This window comes from Amphibalanus amphitrite, unplaced genomic scaffold (genome assembly GCF_019059575.1).
Source record: "Amphibalanus amphitrite isolate SeventyFive unplaced genomic scaffold, NRLGWU_Aamphi_draft 000184F_arrow, whole genome shotgun sequence".
Lineage (NCBI taxonomy): Eukaryota > Metazoa > Arthropoda > Thecostraca > Balanomorpha > Balanidae > Amphibalanus > Amphibalanus amphitrite.
The window spans coordinates 258,081-275,846 of record NW_024881679.1 but is presented as its reverse complement, the minus strand read 5'-3'; the positions used below and the strand labels follow the sequence as shown (position 1 = coordinate 275,846).

General features: G+C 48.9%; 1 protein-coding gene across 14 annotated transcripts in view; it reads right to left on the bottom strand.

Moving 5' to 3' along the window:
* The window catches only part of LOC122384231 (sodium/hydrogen exchanger 7-like), a 49,402-nt gene that overhangs the window by 3,076 nt on the left and 28,560 nt on the right, over nt 1-17,766 (bottom strand). For 4 of the 14 annotated variants that reach the window (XM_043371386.1, XM_043371388.1, XM_043371377.1 and 1 more), the window contains 6 exons: nt 15,549-15,660; nt 12,737-12,887; nt 10,902-10,965; nt 9,762-9,785; nt 7,741-7,923; nt 4,975-5,085 (listed from right to left, as the gene is read on the bottom strand). In XM_043371386.1, coding sequence (XP_043227321.1) covers nt 4,975-5,085; nt 7,741-7,923; nt 9,762-9,785; nt 10,902-10,965; nt 12,737-12,887; nt 15,549-15,660 — 645 coding nt within the window. Of the gene's footprint in view, nt 1-994; nt 1,054-3,502; nt 3,610-4,974; nt 5,086-7,740; nt 7,924-9,761; nt 9,786-10,901; nt 10,966-12,736; nt 12,888-15,548; nt 15,661-17,766 lie in introns of all 14 variants that reach the window. The other 10 variants (XM_043371380.1, XM_043371392.1, XM_043371379.1 and 7 more) reach the window with 4 other exon arrangements.

The following is a 17,766-nucleotide window of genomic DNA, read 5'->3' as shown; positions in this document are numbered from 1 at the left end:
ACTGAAGCTACCGGCGGTTGGCAGGGATGAAGGACGCTCGGACTGAACAGGACTAATTGAATCGGACCACGGACGGCAGCATATACAGACCAACTCGCTACGTGCATCGTGCCGCATGCAGTCAAACTACAGACACAATGCATGTCGAATCCACCCACCTCTGAGAGCGGGAACAGTCAGTGAGTGAAAACCACGCACAGCGGGATAAAAACCACACAAAGGGAAAAACCACCAACACGCCACTAAAGACCACACACACAAACGAGACAGAGAATGTCACAAGCGATTGCACAAAGGCTAAAAGCGCGAGTTCATAATTCATTTGACTAGCGTCTGGGGTAAGACAAAAAAACTTACTTCGAAGGGAAACCCAGTGCTAATGCTAATCTAAAATTCAAAATTGGCGTGTCATTTTGATTACAACAGGTGACGAGCGAGTTCTGTGTAAATATAATGACAAAAAACATGACAAGAATTATGTAAGGCTAAACGTTTGTTATTTCTCTCGACAATAATGCGACTCGCAACACCAAACCGTGTTAAAACCCGTGGGTTCCCCACCACACAACTAAGACGAATCAGAATGCTCCAGCCCAGAAATTACACGCGATTTAGTGCACAGAAGGAAGGCAAATATTCACCCATTGTGAGTGCTTGGTAAGAGTAGACAGAGTGAGACTATGTGAGACTATGGCAACAATGTGCCAAAATATCAAACATGGCTGGCCAGTGTTCAGTGTTCGTTCGCTAACTTTCCTACGCCGGTGCTCACTACTAAATGAAGATATAAAAATTCGACCGCGACTATCAAAAAGTTACCAGCGTGTTCATGTTCTGCAAGTTCCACACAGTGCCGGCCAGCACACTAGAGCAGCCTGTGGCAGTGCAGCTTGGCCGAGCCGGCGGCAGAGAGAAAGGGGACCAGAAAGAGTAGAAACAGCACGGTGGGAGGTGGGGGTGTCATGCAGCGGGAGCAGGGGGGGGGGGTCCCTACCACATGTGGCTGGCTGCTGGCGGAGGGCTGGTGGCGCCGGCAGCGTCGGGGGCAGTCATCTGCCGGTCAACGCACGCCGGGGAGGGGGCAGCCGTCAGTCCCACGATCGGCAGACGCGCAGGGGACCTGCATTCATGGCTCGAGCACATCCCAGGATTCCTCAGGCATACTCGGGCGGTGACATGCACCCATGTAATTTAGAACCTATCAGGATAGTTTTCAGATACATCTAACGGCCAAAAGCGGAATGACTCTAAGCACAATGAAAGACGGTATTCCTGTTCTGCAATATTTACCAAATCGGACAAACTTGCGTGCGCTCTTCAATTTGCTAAACATTCTAAGGTTCAGGCATCGAGGAACGAATATCATTTTTTAAACATGTATTGGAACAATCAAAATGTTTTATTCAGGAGACTGAGGTAATACAGTTTCGTTTCTTCATGGTGAGAAAGTTGGAATTATTCAGAAAAACAGCAAATGAGATTGACTCAGCAACCGAGAAAATAATATTTTGAGAAAACGAATCCACAGAGGCTGACACATGGCCAAGCGATAACATATAATTTCCGACGAATTAACAACAACAATCAACAAAACCCCGAGAGCCAGTCCTTAAGTGGTCCATGGAAATTTCACTGAAGCAGAATTAGCCAAGATAGCAGGCTGTAGCACAGAAAGCCAATGGTAGCGAGCAGAATCGACCTCCGGAACACTGAGGTCCCTGACCACAATAAATGATTTATGAACGCTGCCGTTAAAAAGTTCCCAACGATAAGAGAATGCCAGAAACAAACTATAATGTACCCAATGGACCACCCACACAAGTAAAGGAGCACGTCACTTTTTGGATGTCAAGGTCCTCCCAAGGATCACCACCAGCACCACTTCGCTCCCGCATTTTTTTCACCACCGGCACAGCACTTCCGCACATCACAGAGGCATAGCAAACCCCCATCGTCATCTGCGCCCAATCCTACCCCGCACAGTCGCAGTAACATCCCGCGGGTACAGTCACACACCATCCCAGCGTCACCATTAGTAGGACAGGACACCAGTCAACACCTGTCACACGTCCACAATACCAACAGAGCCATCAATCAGCGACAGCCCGGGCAGATAGGCCGGAAACGACAGCCTAATAGCGCAGCATCAAGCAGAAACTATTGTGAAAAAAGAATACCGAGAAGTGAAGCCATCACCCAAAATATCGTCGCATGACCAGCTTGTCCACAGTGTTTAGTTATGCATGTCTGGTAAAGCTTAATGTAAGCTCAACCGGTACCAAACCTCAGCAAGATTTAGCACCCATAGCATAGCAACGGGAACCCAGGGGGGGGGGGGGGGCAGACAATTACGGAACTGATCAGACTAGCCAGCATTTCGGACCGGCATATCATAGTCGTCAGCCGACCCTCAATCTTAACGCAAACATTTCAGACCCGTACTGTGAACCGACCCGTCAAACCCTTCCAGCCTTCCCACATGCAAAGCCCATTCTCACATTCGTTCACCATGCTGCCTTTTCCATCCTACATCGCTTTAGTCATCCCGTACAAAGTCCAAGACGTCGCCTGAAGACTGAAGAGGCTTGACATAGGAGGTAGCGAGTCTGCCGGGAGTTCCAACTAACGTCCCGGCAGACACTTGTCGACATTTTACCACCAAATGCATCAGCCCTAAATGGCCCCCGCTGGGACGTTTTATTAGCTCACACAAACATAACTCTGAAGACTGTGAGGAATATCCACTTCATGCTCGTAAATGAAGCGGTCGTGTCGCTAACTGCACTCTCGGGCTAACAATGTCCGCCATTGAACGTAGCTGTAAATTTCAACGGAATGGGCCCATAACGACGTCTGGGTCACAATCTTAATCATTGGTTTAAGATCCAACATAATGTCATCCTGAAAAGAGGTCAAGACTGGCTGGAAACGTCACCATTTACGAAAGCCGTCGCCCATAAAATCCGTCACCTCCGACCCATCATGCAGTTTCATTTTATCATTTACCAGACCCAAAAGTCATCACCAGTCAATCACTGCTCCACCGCTGCCGCGTCGATCCATGCCCATCACCTTATCTACGACTACAGCCCCTGTATGAGCCGCATTAACTCAAACAAAACCCCACCTATTTAGGATGGCGGCATGAATTTGGATCAGTAGGGGACAGTAACTTCCAGAAGACCAGGACTGTCTCTGTGACTGTCCAGCTGTCGACTGTAGCAGCATGGCACAGGATAGACCAGTCGGTGGAAGATTCATGTGTCCAATCTAACACCTCGTTAGACGGCCGGCCGGCGGCCAGCGGACGACGACTGGGGTAGGCTGGAGTGAGACAGGATGAAATGATAATGGATGGAAATATTATAACCCCGAGAAGGCAACCTACACCGACTTAGTCCCGTCGCGTACAACGCAGTCCACATCCGCAGCATAACCGCATAACCTTCCAGCCACACCCAGAGCTGGTGACCCGCCACCGTCTCTCTCCACTCTCTCTCACCATCTCTCCTCCTCTCTCTCGCTCTGTCTGTCGCGTCAGGCGTGCCTCAGGTGATCGGCCCGGGCCCGACGCAGCTCGGCCACAGGCGGTAGCAGCGTGTAGCCCCACTACAGACAGACGCTGCTCAGTCCACTGACAGCGGCCCACACACACCCACATACACGGCCCGAGAGACTGCACACAGCCATAGACCGGCCCCCAGGGCCCAGACAGACACACGAGCAGAAAGTTCGAGACTGTACAGAGAGACCAATGCCGACAGAGGTAAGAACCCCACACAGGGGTCAGGTCAGAAATGAGAATGATAACTATCGTAGCCCACTGGTGACCATATTTCTAGCAAGTATTCCCACTATGGCATGTGCCTGACAAGCAAAGCACAACACCGGGTCGGTCCTTGTATAATAGTTTCGCAAAATGGCTGTGCAAATACGATGAAATATATGGCACTTGATGCCTTACGACCAACTCCAAGCATTTACTGGATGGACAAATCCGGGGTTGGGCCTGCGCCGTCAGGCTGACAGATTACCACAGTAAACCAAAATGACAGTATTTACAGTAGACAGAAAGCCCTTAGACAGATGGGAGAGGCCATCCGAAGCTCCGGAAAGGCCGGGTATATACAGGGTCCACTAACTAGGCAGACGGAGCGGAAAGCCACACATCAAAGCTAGCCCGGCTAATGTACCAGAAGGAACGCCAAGTCTCGTAACAAATAGGGCCGGGTAACTGCAGCTCACTTCGATTGGGGACTGAAGAGCCCTCCAGATAGATTTGTTTGGTGTTTTTTTGTGTGGTATTTGTGTCAATATACCGCAAACATTCGTAAGTGTACACTGTACAGTCGTCAGAAAAAAACGAAAATGTATCAGCACCGCTCTACCGCAAAACTTCCAGCTACAGTACTACACTCAGTACACAGATCTAACTACAATCAGTATTACTGTTACACACTCCGTGCATGACTAGTCTATGTATAGTGTACACACAACTACCAGACTACACTATTCGCACAATTCAACTCGACTGTTCTACGCCGCCCGGCTGGCGAGAGGTTCTATTGACTACGAAAAGGGACAGGGGGTAGGAAAAAGAAAGGGGGATAAAGGGAAAGGGGAGAGAGGGAAACATAGCAGGAGAGAGGAAACTGAGAGAACTAGTTTGAGGGACAAGGGCAGGGTTGCGCTGCAAGTCCATTTTCGTAATGTTCCTTACGTCAGCTGAACAAAGACTGGACAAGACCACAACACAAACGGACGGGACCAGACCAGAACGGACCAATCTCGACCACAGACGCTGAAACGGACCATCGCTGACCTCGCACTAAGACATCACCATCCATGGGTCATCTTGAGTCACCCAGTTCCGTCTTTACCCCAGTCCGGCCCATCAGACCACCACGGCACCGCCCAGCGTCGTGCTAGCCCGGCGACGCCTTCCCGACCCATCCACCCGTCAGCAGCGCTCACCTGTCTGCCATTGGAGTGTATCGACCCCGAGTCACCGCCGGCGCCGTGCAGACTGGCGTCGTCGCCCTCTAGAAAACCCTCGCCGTCATCATCGTACTTGTTACTCGTGTCCTGGGGGAGGGAAGGGAGGGCGAGGATGGGGTGGGTGGTCAGTGACGAAAGGCGCTCTATGTTTTCTTTCGTTCTCATCGTTCTTATGTAAGTAAACCGTGCTATCAAGCCACAACGAAACACGAAACATACTATTGAGTAAGTGAGGAAAGATAAATAGGCGGTAATATTCCGTCAGCAAGCTCAAAGAATCCAGAGCATTTGTTCCGTTCACAGTCATTAATATTCCAAACACCAGACGACTCTGAGCTCAAAATCATGTCACTTCAAATCTCATAAAATCTCTCAATGGGCCGAGCTCGCGACCGGGGTCGCCTTCCTTTCAGCTCAGTACAAAGACCCATAACTTAACCCTCCATATAATACACATGCCTATCCGTGGCCCCTTCATCAGTTTGTAACTCTCACATTTCCTGAATCATGAGGACCTGCCCTGACTTTGTAGCAGCATACATTCTGGACTTTCTTTTAAGGACGTGAACCAACAACCTCCGTCATGGTGCCTGAATAACGATAGTCTCTGCTTCCCTCCCCTGTCCCGTCCCTCGGCCCTCGGCTCCTCAGTAGCTGGGTACTGGGTACTCTCTCAGACACTCCAGTGATGACTCCACCCCATGTAGATCAGACGCACAGTGGGCCAGGCGCTTCAAAAAAGCGGAATTAAATCATTGAGCACAGCTGCGGTGCCAAAAACGATTCGTTACAGGGTAAAACATCATGCTAAAGCCGAATCCGATATCCATTTTCAATTTTGATTGGTTACGCTAGGTCACTGACCTATGACGTCATTATTTAATTTCTGCGCTGCACATATGCCTGGGACAGGCGGGCACTATGCCGCATTGGCCGCGCGTTTGCAGTCTTTTCGTGGTTTCAAGCGTTCAAACATGTGATATGATGTTGGTCCCATGCATTAGGGTGGGTAGTAAGGTCACCTGAAGGTCAGGTCAGGTCATTGACCTTCGATGACCTCGGTTCACTTTTTCGAGTTTTACATGTTTCTGGGCTAGTTTTTGGAGCTGAATTCGAATTTAGGAACCATTTGAACATTTACGAAGTAGTTTTGGTGCCTTCGTAACATGTTACGAAGCTGTCAGAGGCGGGTTGACACCTACTACGAATACCCGGCAGGAGACCACCCTTGTGGCGCAGTTGGCAAGTGCGTTCACGTTTGGTGTGGGAGGTCCTTGGATCAAAGCTGACCTCTGGCAGCGTTTTCCTCGGCCGGCTCCTACCCAGGAGATGGCAGTAACTGGGGAGTGTTCGCTCGGTCGTGGGGATTACCGCTGTGCCAGCCAGCGCCCCCGGCCGCAGGTACACGGGCCTGATCCGCCTTTAAACAGATCCTTCGGTCCGGTGACATGTCCCGAGGGCACGGCCTCGCTTCATGTCCCGGAGCAGCCCTCTGACCTGCCGGGCCCGAGAAATCGGGATAGCCCCAGCGTGCGCACCAGTGCGGTGCCACCTGGGGTGCGTGACAGGAAGCGTGCGGTCAAGGCTGTCCCGCGTAGCGGGTGCCGAAAACGCTTCGTACCACTGCCGTGTATATAGTGTACTAACCCAGTATGAATGTGTGCTACTAACGACAAAAGCCCGGGTCGGGCAACAAAAATATTTAAAAAAAAAAATACCCGGCAGGACCCATACTGGTTGACCTGACCTGAGCTGACCCGACCTGGCCTAAATGCATGAAGACATCATCTGTGATCAAAACTAACATGATATTCGTGATCAGCATCCCGAAAACCCCCTTAGCAGCCACACTATACGACGTTCTAACAGGTCCCGACTTTCGGCCATTGACCTGACCTCAGAGGTCACCATTTGACCTATGACCTTAAAACCGGGTACCGTTGGCTTCGTCTCGTGACGACCTACACGATGGTTTTTTCCGCGAGGCTCTAGCTCAATTAGGGGCCAAACGCGAGGAGGGTCGCGTCCCCCTGTGCCGTCGAGGGATGCAAAACGGCCTATGCCGGCGAGGGTTAAACCCTTATTCGTCCATTTCGCGCAAAAATGCGCAAAATATTTGCATTGGGCAGCAAGCTATACACCTTGAGGAAAGTCAGGCAGCAAATATCTTCGTGTTGTTCGGTGACGTTTTCTTTATATCCTTATATAAATTCATTGCGTCGTTGCACTACCACGGTTCCGAACATGCACTGCAAACCCCACCGCTACTAGTAAGCATGAAATAGTTCCCGGGAACTTGAGTACGAGAAACATGCGCAGAAATACCGGCTGTTTTTTTAAAGCTATTTTGCACGGAATAACTTTAATTGATTTTACGCTGAGAGCTTTTGAATCGGGGGAACGGAATATGGTACACAGCAGTCATTTCCATCTCCAGTCGGTAAGTCCTACTTTGCGACGTTATAGCATTATCTGCCTTGACATTGGGGAAAGGAAACTTGCTTATTCGGAAACTTTGGACATTTTTACAATACTCTATCCCATAATTACAGGAATTTCACCGAAGTTGATTTTCGACTTAATTCCGCTTTTTTGATGCGCCTGGCCCACTGTGAGACGGTAAAAGGTCAGACGGGTCAGCGGGTAGGGTTGGACGATCAGCGGATAGAGTCAGAAGGTCAGGGGGAGGGTCAGACAGGTCAGACTGTAAAAGGCCAGACAGGTCAGCGGGTGCGATCAGACCTGCGTCAGCTGCTGTGTGCTGGTCAGCAGTCGCGCCAGCGGGTGGCAGCACATGGGCAGCGTCTCTAGCAGCGTGGGGCGCGCGTTCGTCAGCAGCGGCTTCATGAAGGCCGTGTCGAAGTTGGACCACAGCCGCACCAGGCGAGCCTTCTCCGGGTTGTCCCGCGCGCCGGTGGCGTTCGGCTGAAACACGCGGATATGGTCAGACAATGGTGGGCGATAGAGGGATAGAGGGGGGGGAGCAAGGGTCTACGGAGCCGACGGTAGGCTATCGAGTCAGGATATTACGTTCGCGGCTGACAGATGTGTACGTACTGAGACCAAACCAGACACAATATACTCACTCGTGGCGGATACAATTCAGGTTACAGTATGCTAACAATACGAAACGCACGCCAAGCATCAAATCCAGCACCGGTGAGAGCCTCTCGTGTCATCACTTCACTCCATACACCCCCCTTCCAACCTCCCGTACACTAGTCGCTGATAGCAGCCTCAACCACCACCCATACTACCATTTCAACGTCAACACACTCAACCCACCACCATTTCAACGTCAACACAGTCGTTAATCCACCACCATTTCAACTAAACACTTCCCGTCACCATTCCAACGTCATCACAACCCACCACCATTTCAATGTCGCCGCCTTCCACCACCATTCCCGATTCACCGTCACCAGCGGTACAGTCATGCACAGCACACCAAGCCTGCTGCAAAGCTGCAGCAATAATGACTGAAGGCCTGGCTTTCGGATGAGTGGAAGATATCCTGACCTTACACTAGGAGCCATGATATTGAATATTTCTCTGCATCTTCATGCCGAGCGCCGAATCGTGCACCACCGTAACAGAATACTGGACACAATACATCAGTATTTTCATTTCCCAGACATACTGATACCCATTCGGCCACAAATCTCACAGTCACACATTTAAGGACAATACAATCCCCGGTAGGAACACCCCACGACAGACGGGACAGCACGATCTGACCGCATTCGGTTTGACCTCCTCTGCCACCTCCGGTGTGCGCTGTGAAACAGTTGGTGAGAGATGTGTAAGGAATTCGTGGGCATTTCAACAGGGATAAGCTTTCGGCTCCGACCGAATGCATATTCACTTTTAGATCCTGACAGACTGGAGCTGTCAATCAGCAATCAGGTTATTTTTAAACATTTGTACTTCCTATCTAAGATCCGTCTCTTTAATCATCTTACCATTTAGAAGTATTTTCATTCGTGATTTCAACCAGCTCCAATTTGTATAAGGCTGGCCAGCGGTACAAGGCAAATGGTCTATTTCCTACTCAGATGTCTCTGGGACATACCCTTCCGTTCGTCTAAACAAAGATCAATACACAGAAGGGTGTCTTTGAGAAACACTTCTGCCACAATAGTTAACACTGACGTTCACCCGCTACCGCATCCTGATAACTACTACATTATTCAGAGAGGAAGAATAGACAGTAAAACGATAAACACACAATGCTTCTGAGTTTATCGAAAGCAGCTGAAGCTTTGGTTTAGGTTGATGACATTGACACACACAAAAGTGTAAGCTATAAGGCGGTAGCGGAACGAGGATGTCGCAAAACATAGTTATTTACTGGGAGGTTCAGAATAAATTTAATGTCGCTCGAAAGTACTCAGTAAATGCATTCATTTTTAAAAGTTATCGACTTGGTTACATAGTGCTTACTTAATCTGAATTCATGTATACCATAAACGTACCAATCCATCAAGTCAAATTGAAATGTTTTCTAATTTCTTACACTTGATTTTATCTTCTCCCTATATATTTCTTTTTACTAGTATGCTATCGTTTTCTTCATGTAGTTAAGTCAGTGAGTTTGTAATAAGCTGAGGTGAGCCACACCAAAGCTAATACAAAGTTTGCGATGGACGGCACCTTCGAGCTGAAAGCATGCTTTAGCCGTGAGTAAATAGCATTCCGAAACGCGGACACATGCAATAGTCGGCCTGGATCTGCAGACGGACCAAACCTGCGTTTCCTCTTACCCGGGCATCCATAGTGCTATACACCTGCAACGTGCAAAACAAAGAGTTAAAATCAAAAGCACGGGCCGGCCGGGTGCCCGCTGCCCCAACACAAGAGTCAGCCAAACTCAATGGTAATGCGGCAGTCGCCGGTTGGCAGTGTTTATGCACAAGACGCTCGGGAGCGGTGCAGCCACCGTCCGGCGAGACAGAAGCAAAATAAGAACCAAAAACCGGCCCCCTCTGCGGCCAAATACACGAGCCGGTATGTGGAGGCGCTAGCGTGGGATAGCCGGGAGTGCTCGCGAGGCAACCCACACGACTTTACATCGGTTATGGTGCAGCGAAAGAGTGATCACGAGCTAATGGCGAACAAAACTGAAGCAGAATGACGCGAAAATAAAAAGCAAATGAATATGCGACATGACGGTCGTCGTCGTTCCGTGAGTCAAAAAGCGTGCAAAATAAAACAGCAAAAAAGTTACAATAGCAAAAGCATTAAGGCAAAATTATTAAACAAAGTGTTTCCAGAAACGAGTCACAATACATGGTGCAGAGCGAGTGAAGGACGCACTTTTCCATATCTCTGTGAGGAAATGCAAAATAAAATAATTATAAGCTTGCATAATAATTCAACTCCGCAGTAACGTCAAGATGCAAAAATAATAATTCGGCTTCAGAGTAACTACGATGCAAAAAAAGTCCAGGGTCAAAAATGGCACGCTCATGGATTTTAATTCCAATCTACATATAATTCAATATTTGCCATCTGTAACAAATGTTGATTTTAAACGTTCCACTGTTACCTCAATTATAATATCACGGGATAATTCAATCTTTCTCGGGTAATGAGTTCAAATTCTTGAAATTTCAAGCCACTTATATTGCGCTAAAATAAAGTATTTGCAGAGAGGAAAGAACACCAAATGTTGACCAAATTTTCTTCCTTTCAATCGCGGTAATAGTACGTTCAGCCCGTCCAGTGGGGCCTATACCAGATACCCAGTTCCCTTCTTGACTACGGCGTCCCCCCCCGCCCGGCCGACTCGGCCGGTTCACCAAGCACCAACACCCTACCAAGCGGGCCACCGAGGCGCGTAACCACAGCAGGGCGGGGACAGGGGTGAGGGTGGGAAGGGGCGGGGCGGGGGGGGCACCTACCGGCCGTGTGCGCTGCATCTGGTTCAGTCCTGTTGTCTCATCCTCCTCTGCTTCGCCTCCCACTCTGGAACGAAGACAGACGAACAGGTCATTATAGAGGCACAACGCGGAGTTTCAATACAAATTACAAAGCCAGTCAGAACAGCGAGTGAGGAGGTCAAAGGCATTAGGAATGAACAAGAGGACACCAATAAGAAAACACCAAGAAGACATTCAGGTCGTCTATTTTTACTATGTGAGTTCAGTGACGACAAAATCGTCAGTTGCCATTGCGTGGGGTGCTGAGTCATAAAACGACGCACAGCGAACACGTCAACAACGCTGAGCAGTATACCACACCACGCCACTCAGGATAACAGCGCATAAAACCCAGATAGGGACGAACACAGCGATAGCCGCAGTGGGACGATCCTGAACATAAGCACAAGCGCGGAAATAGGCAATCTTACGACGAAAAACCTGTCACCACCCGACCAGGCGACTGAACTCCTCCCGATTCCCTGACAGATAAGTTGTCTCGAGATATTCTGTTCGTACTGCCACAGATGGCCGCTAGAAGCCTAGCTCAGTACGATGCTTTCCGCCATATCCGTAAATGTCCTCTCTGGTCAATCGCCAGCCTGATTTTACATTGTCGCTTCTCTGGGAAAGCCAGCCAGCCGCTTTCCAATTTAGCCACAAAATGGAACTAAACGTTCCGATACCAGTCTGATTGGCTATTGAACGTCCATTAGGATGGTATGCAGTTTGTAACATAACAGAGAAAAGTCACTAGCCAACTTCCTGGCCGAATTACAATCGAAAGAACGCACCATCCTACTACAGATAAGTTAAGCCACTATAAAGTCGGATCAGTACTACCGAGAACTACTGATCTAACTAAGACATACGGTTACCAATCGGAGCCTGAACGCCTCAACTAACATCGGCAACAGCCATTTCATTTGAAGACCAAATCCGTCGATCGATCGCGCTGACCTGGCGTCGTCCAGTGTCCCCAATGGAGCGGAAACGTCCGCCGCAATAGCCATGCAATGAGTCAGCGTCACAGGGCGACCCAACGTCACTAAATCACTGACGTCACAGGGCGGCTCTACGTCACTGGATCAGAGTCGTCACAGGGTGAGCCACGTCACTAGATCACTGACGTCACGGGATGAACCAACGTCACTGACGTCACGAGCGAACCACGTCATCAATGCCTGCCGCGGCTAGTCTGGTGTGGCACACACCGGCTAATCCCCGCTCAGAGGACTGATTGCACCTATGAGGACTTTCTCACACGGCCCGCTTACATCAGTATCCCACTAACCGTCCGTTATCGTTCACATCAGGCCATACAGAACTGGACCAGAGCGTGTCCAAAACATTCTAACAGCATCATAATGCCGCCAACTTCTGATTTGAAAACGCCATTTATTTATCCGGTCCGGTTTCCAGTCTACACGGTTCACCTCGGCCCGTTTGTTAGGTAATTAATGACACTGTCCGTTCAAGTATCGATTGTCACAACTGTTTCTCTCGCTGAAATCCCGGACCATCTGCCCGACGGCGGACGGAGACCTCCTCCGCCATGGACTGACGATATTTTTGTCCTATCTGACCCCGACTTACAGAATTTCCGCCACATAAGCCTCAGACGTCTGACAGATTTAGCCCCGTCTTGGCAAATATCGACTTACGAAAGTTCCGGTTTGTCCTAACCCAAACACTCCCACTCCCGACTCGCGTCATGCCCAGCCAGAATCAGCATACAGTCCCATCCCAATCCGCCCCGACTTACGGCACGGTCACGATTTACTCGATCACTCCGTCCCCGCTCCGCCCCGACTCACGGTATTCCCAGCCACAGCAGCAGCTGCGTGGTGAGCCCGCCGTAGACGACGGTAACCGCCACAATGATGGACGTGGCCGTGAGGATCGTCTGCCGGCCCACTGAGTATGTGTTGCGGATGGCCAGCGCGAAGGCGATCGCACCACGAAGTCCTGAGGGAAAACGGAGGGGAGTTATCATTCAGCGGTCCTGCATGCAGCGGAGGGGGGTGGTAACCTTCAGATGGCCCGAGGGAAATAGAGGGAAAAGTTAACCTTAAGCAGACCTGAGGAAAACGAGGGGGGGGGGGTTAAAATTTACCAGACCCGGTTTAACCCGCGACCTGGTGGGGGGGGGCTATTTTTTGCCCCCCCCCCTCCAGACTTTTCAATATATCTCCAGAACCGCTGCGCCGATCGTCACCAAACTTTCAGTACCCTCCCGGACATCAATTTTACACATGGTGACCAAAAATTTTTCCAAAGGCTATGATAGGTTGGCCGGAAATGACGTCAGAGTGACGTCATTTCCTATAGCTTTGCAAATACAGAAAAATGATAAGGACATAAAAGCTGTAGAATTGACAGGGCTACAAAACTGCTATCTCGGATTTTTGAAAGTTTTGGATTTTGACCCCCAAAAATCAAAAAAATATTTTTTTGATATAATGATCGAAAAATCAAAAAAGTTTTTTGAATTTCGCAAAAACCGTAATATATGTGATAGTCCTTACCGCCTTCCATCCACATACCAAATTTGAGATTGATACCTCTTTTTTTTTGGCGAAGTTATAGCGAAAAAACTGTTCAAAATTGATGACGTCAAATTTTCAAACTCCATTTTTAGCAATTCTAGACCCCGTAGCGCAAAACAAAGACCACCATTAGACTCCCCGTGACGAGCTGCATCGAATCAATACCCATTTTATGCAAAACTGTCAACTTTAAAATTTGACCTTTTTTGGCCTGACCTTGACCTGACCTTGACCTGAACTTCACCAGAAAGTGACCTAAGCCGTACCTGAGTCTTAAAACCAACACCATTGAGTTGGAAATGAAAAATTGGCCATAAAACATGCATCACACAACCTTAGTAAAGTTGGGCTCATGTGACCTGACCTGTGACCCTTGGTGACCTGACCTGTGACGTGACCTGGTATTGTCAGTGACCTCTAATAGCAACATATCTACTAGGCAACTGACGCCCTATCGCTGATTCTCGACAAAATGCGTTTTCCTCGGTGTTATAGCGCATTCCCTAGAAGACCCGTGAACGGTGAAACATTTCATCTTTGACCTGACCTGTGACGTCATCGGTGACCCCAAGGTCAATGAAATTTGGTTTCCTTCGACAAATTTGACAGGCCTTTCGAACGCCGTTTGAATTTTGCGGATCCGTCCAGTAGTTTCGGAGATACGAGGGGGGGGGGGGGCAAAAAATAGCCCCCCCCCCCCCCCACCAGGTCGCGTTATAAACAGACCCCACCAGGGCGCGGGTTAAGTAGAAAAAAAAACGACACAAAAGGTCAGCCGGGTCAAGTGGGAAGCGTTTGTGATGCGAACAGGAAGCACTACTCGAAGGCACTAGCTCAGGCGCTGGGGAGCTCTCGTGTCTGAGACGAGAAGCCCCGTGAATGTTAATGACCCAGCTCTCCGCCCGGGGAGACCTAGCCTACTCTCTACACCTGACATTGGTGAGACGCTGTGTAAGAATAAGCGGAAGCCGTGTGAGCCGTTAAGCGGCTCTCCAGCTCTTAAAAAGATGAGGACCACCCTGTGCGGGAGCTAGGTATTCGTAGCGGTATTGTCACTCACCATAACACGAACATAACTCAATAATTCCCGAGTCGACCTAATTAACATGACAGTAAAGGACATTCATAAGCCATAACTATATCAGTATCTGGTATCTGCATCGAGTAAAAAAGTTTTCCACGGATCTTCTTTTACACATAAGTGAGGGCTCGTGTGCTCAACTTGCCTAAAAGATGTACATAATGCCTAAGCAGGCTTTTGGGGTCAATATACCATTGCACATTCATTTACAGTCGAGACGGCGGACCAGCAGGTTCACCAATTCGCAGCGAGATCGACCCAGACGGGAAGCCCGCAGCAGCTTCCGGGTCATGATGGCCTTATTGGAATTCAGCGGATGGACAGAATGCCATCTGCTGGGGAAATAGGCCGCGGCTGGATCCGCTAATACAACCATCGCGAGACAATGGGCAAATGCAATTTACACAAGAGCTAGGGTCGCGCATGGTGCAGCTAATGCGACGGCCAATTAATATGAACTCATCAAGATCAATCAAATTACCTGACTGAGCTTCAACAAAGGCAAGCGCAAATGCCAAACCAAACAGTATTATGAATCCGTAATATGTATGCATCAATTTCGTGTAGAAGCGAGTACTCGTAAGCAGTGAAGACCACAAGGGTACCACAGCTTGGCATTGCTTTTAGAGCATTATCAAGCTCGCTCCTGCGTCAGCCAAAATCATCACAAATCCCGACACCGACCTGTTTTCTGAGTGCCGCTAGAATAGCCCAGCCAAGACCGGGTCAGCATCCCTAGCTGAATACTAACTGAGTCCAGGTTCTCCAGAATTGTTGTTAACTAGAGAAGCGGAGAAAGAGATTGAGTTATGAGGTTAATTGGGGAAATGAAGATAGAAAAGAAAGAAAGACAGTAAAAAGAAACAAATACAGAATGATTTTGAGGAAAATATGCGTGAGTGAAAGAGAGAGAGAGATAGAGAGAGGGAAAGAGAGAGAGAGAGGGGGGGAGAGAGCCCGAGAAAGCGAGAGAGCGAGAGCGGGAGCATAATTACTCACCTGCCAGGAACATCATATGCTGGAAGTTGAGCGGAATCTTGGGGTTTCGTCGCAAGTTCAGCAGCCAGGAGAGCGGGTAAATGTTGAGAAGACGTCCGACGAACAGGGAGATCTGCGAGCGGTGGCGTTAAGGAAGGAACCGCCGTGCAGAGAGCCCGAGAAAGCGAGAGAGCGAGAGCGGGAGCATAATTACTCATCTGCCAGGAACATCATATGCTGGAAGTTGAGCGGAATCTTGGGGTTTCGTATATATATGTTACAGGGAGTTTGAGAAATCCGTGAGTTTGCAAACTCCCTAGGGAGTTTGCAAACTCCCTGACCCATCAGTGAGTTTGCAAACTCACTAGGGAGTTTACAAAATCACTAGGGAGTTTGCAAACTCACTGACCGGTCAGGGACTTTGAGAAATTCCAGAGCGATTGGGCCAAATAAAATAAAGTGTGTAAGATGAGGGTGGCATACGTGCCGTCCGTGATGCTAAAACAAAGGCGGCTAGTGGTACGGCCTATATAACCGTCGCACGCTGACAAAAAGCTTACAGGTCCTTAATCGTTTTACCGGGAAAAAATGCTACTCGCAGCTATGTAAAGGGGAGGTTCGGAGCAACTTGCTCCTCCGTTCCGTCGTTTCCATCCTCAGGATACTGACATCCTTCTCCTCCACTCCGCAACCCCCACTTCGGGCTGGACAGGCACCTTTATCTCATGCGGGCTGCTCACTTCTCTGCTCGCCTTCGCTGCTCCCGAGGGAGAGCACCCCGTAGCCGGGTGCAGAGAGTAGGGGAAGGTGGGGTAAGACGGCCCAGCGGGGCAAGACGGACCACCAGCCCTCCCGGCTGAACCGCTGCTGGTATCTACTGCTTTATGCCTTCACTATGTTTGTTTTCCTTCGTAACAATGGCCACCTTGAGCTCATGCTGCTAGGATGCATAGCTTTTGAGTTATTGAGAAAAATGTTGTTTTTCGTCAAACCGATCTAATATGAGAGGTCTACGGGTGATTCAATTACGGCGCCTTTCTTGCATGATTAGTTTCTATTTTGCACTTAACTGTGAAGAACAAAGTTATAAACTTAGTTATAGTCACACAGCACACTTTAGGAAAGGCAAGGTTTTGCAATGTTGGGCTATTTGACATATACGTCATGATAATGACAGAATTTAGATTTGGGGCAAGACGGACCACTGTGGTCCATCTTACCCTGTGGTGGTCCATTGTACCCTGCATATGGAAAGTTCTTTTCCAAAACATTGACACAAGTTTAAGTAAGCTAATTTTTCAGGAAGGAGTCTTTGTTGCATGTGAGCCATGCATGCAAGTGCTCAGTTAGCATGCATTCATGCCAAACGACAATCAACTCACATGTTCCCAGCTTTTAGCTGCATTTCCATCACATATGAGTAAAGAATAAAGGCTCATTTTGTTATTTTACCATTCTGGTTACTTTTTCTTACAAGAGTACAGAGCAGAAGTGTAACACACATGAACGGATATCAGGCACTGCTGGGTGGTCCGTCTTACCCCACGTTTTTTCTTGTCTGAGTTTTTGACATGTCCCTCTTTAAGAGCATCCACCACCTAGATGTCTTTAATTTGAAATTTAGTCTTTACACATATCAACAGAGGAAGGATTGAGCATTCCGAAGACTATAAATAATATGAATTACGAGAGCAGTGTAGCAAGATATGCGGCCTCAAACCTTAGCTGGTCCGTCTTACCCCACCTTCCCCTACTTGGGGGGCTGGTCGGCCTGTCTATTCGGACGGGCTCAGCCCCAGCGACTCTCTTATAGGGTGTCTGCCCAGAGCAATGTCTCCCCCTAATTCCTATCATTCTTCCGACTCTGAAATGGTCTTGCCAGACCGAAGGGGCCTAACCCAACAAAACAAAAACAAACAAGCAGCGTGCTCCAGTCGCAGCTGGCTGCCAGCAGCGCCGGCTCTCGATGACACGTCTATGGCGGAGTGGGGATGGACGTAATTGGTGCGTGTGCCTGTACTTTAGCATAAGTGACCAACTTAGCTGTTTCTACTTCGATATATTGAGCCTGACTCTTGAATAGCCACACTTGAGTGGAACGGATAATTGGGCATGACTAATTAAGCGGCGGTACATGCTTGGATAGATCACTGAACAGTTTGAAATCAAAAGAAGGTATTTATGGTGTGCATATGATCTATAAGCTTTTTGTCAGCGTGCGAGGCCCTACAACTAGCCG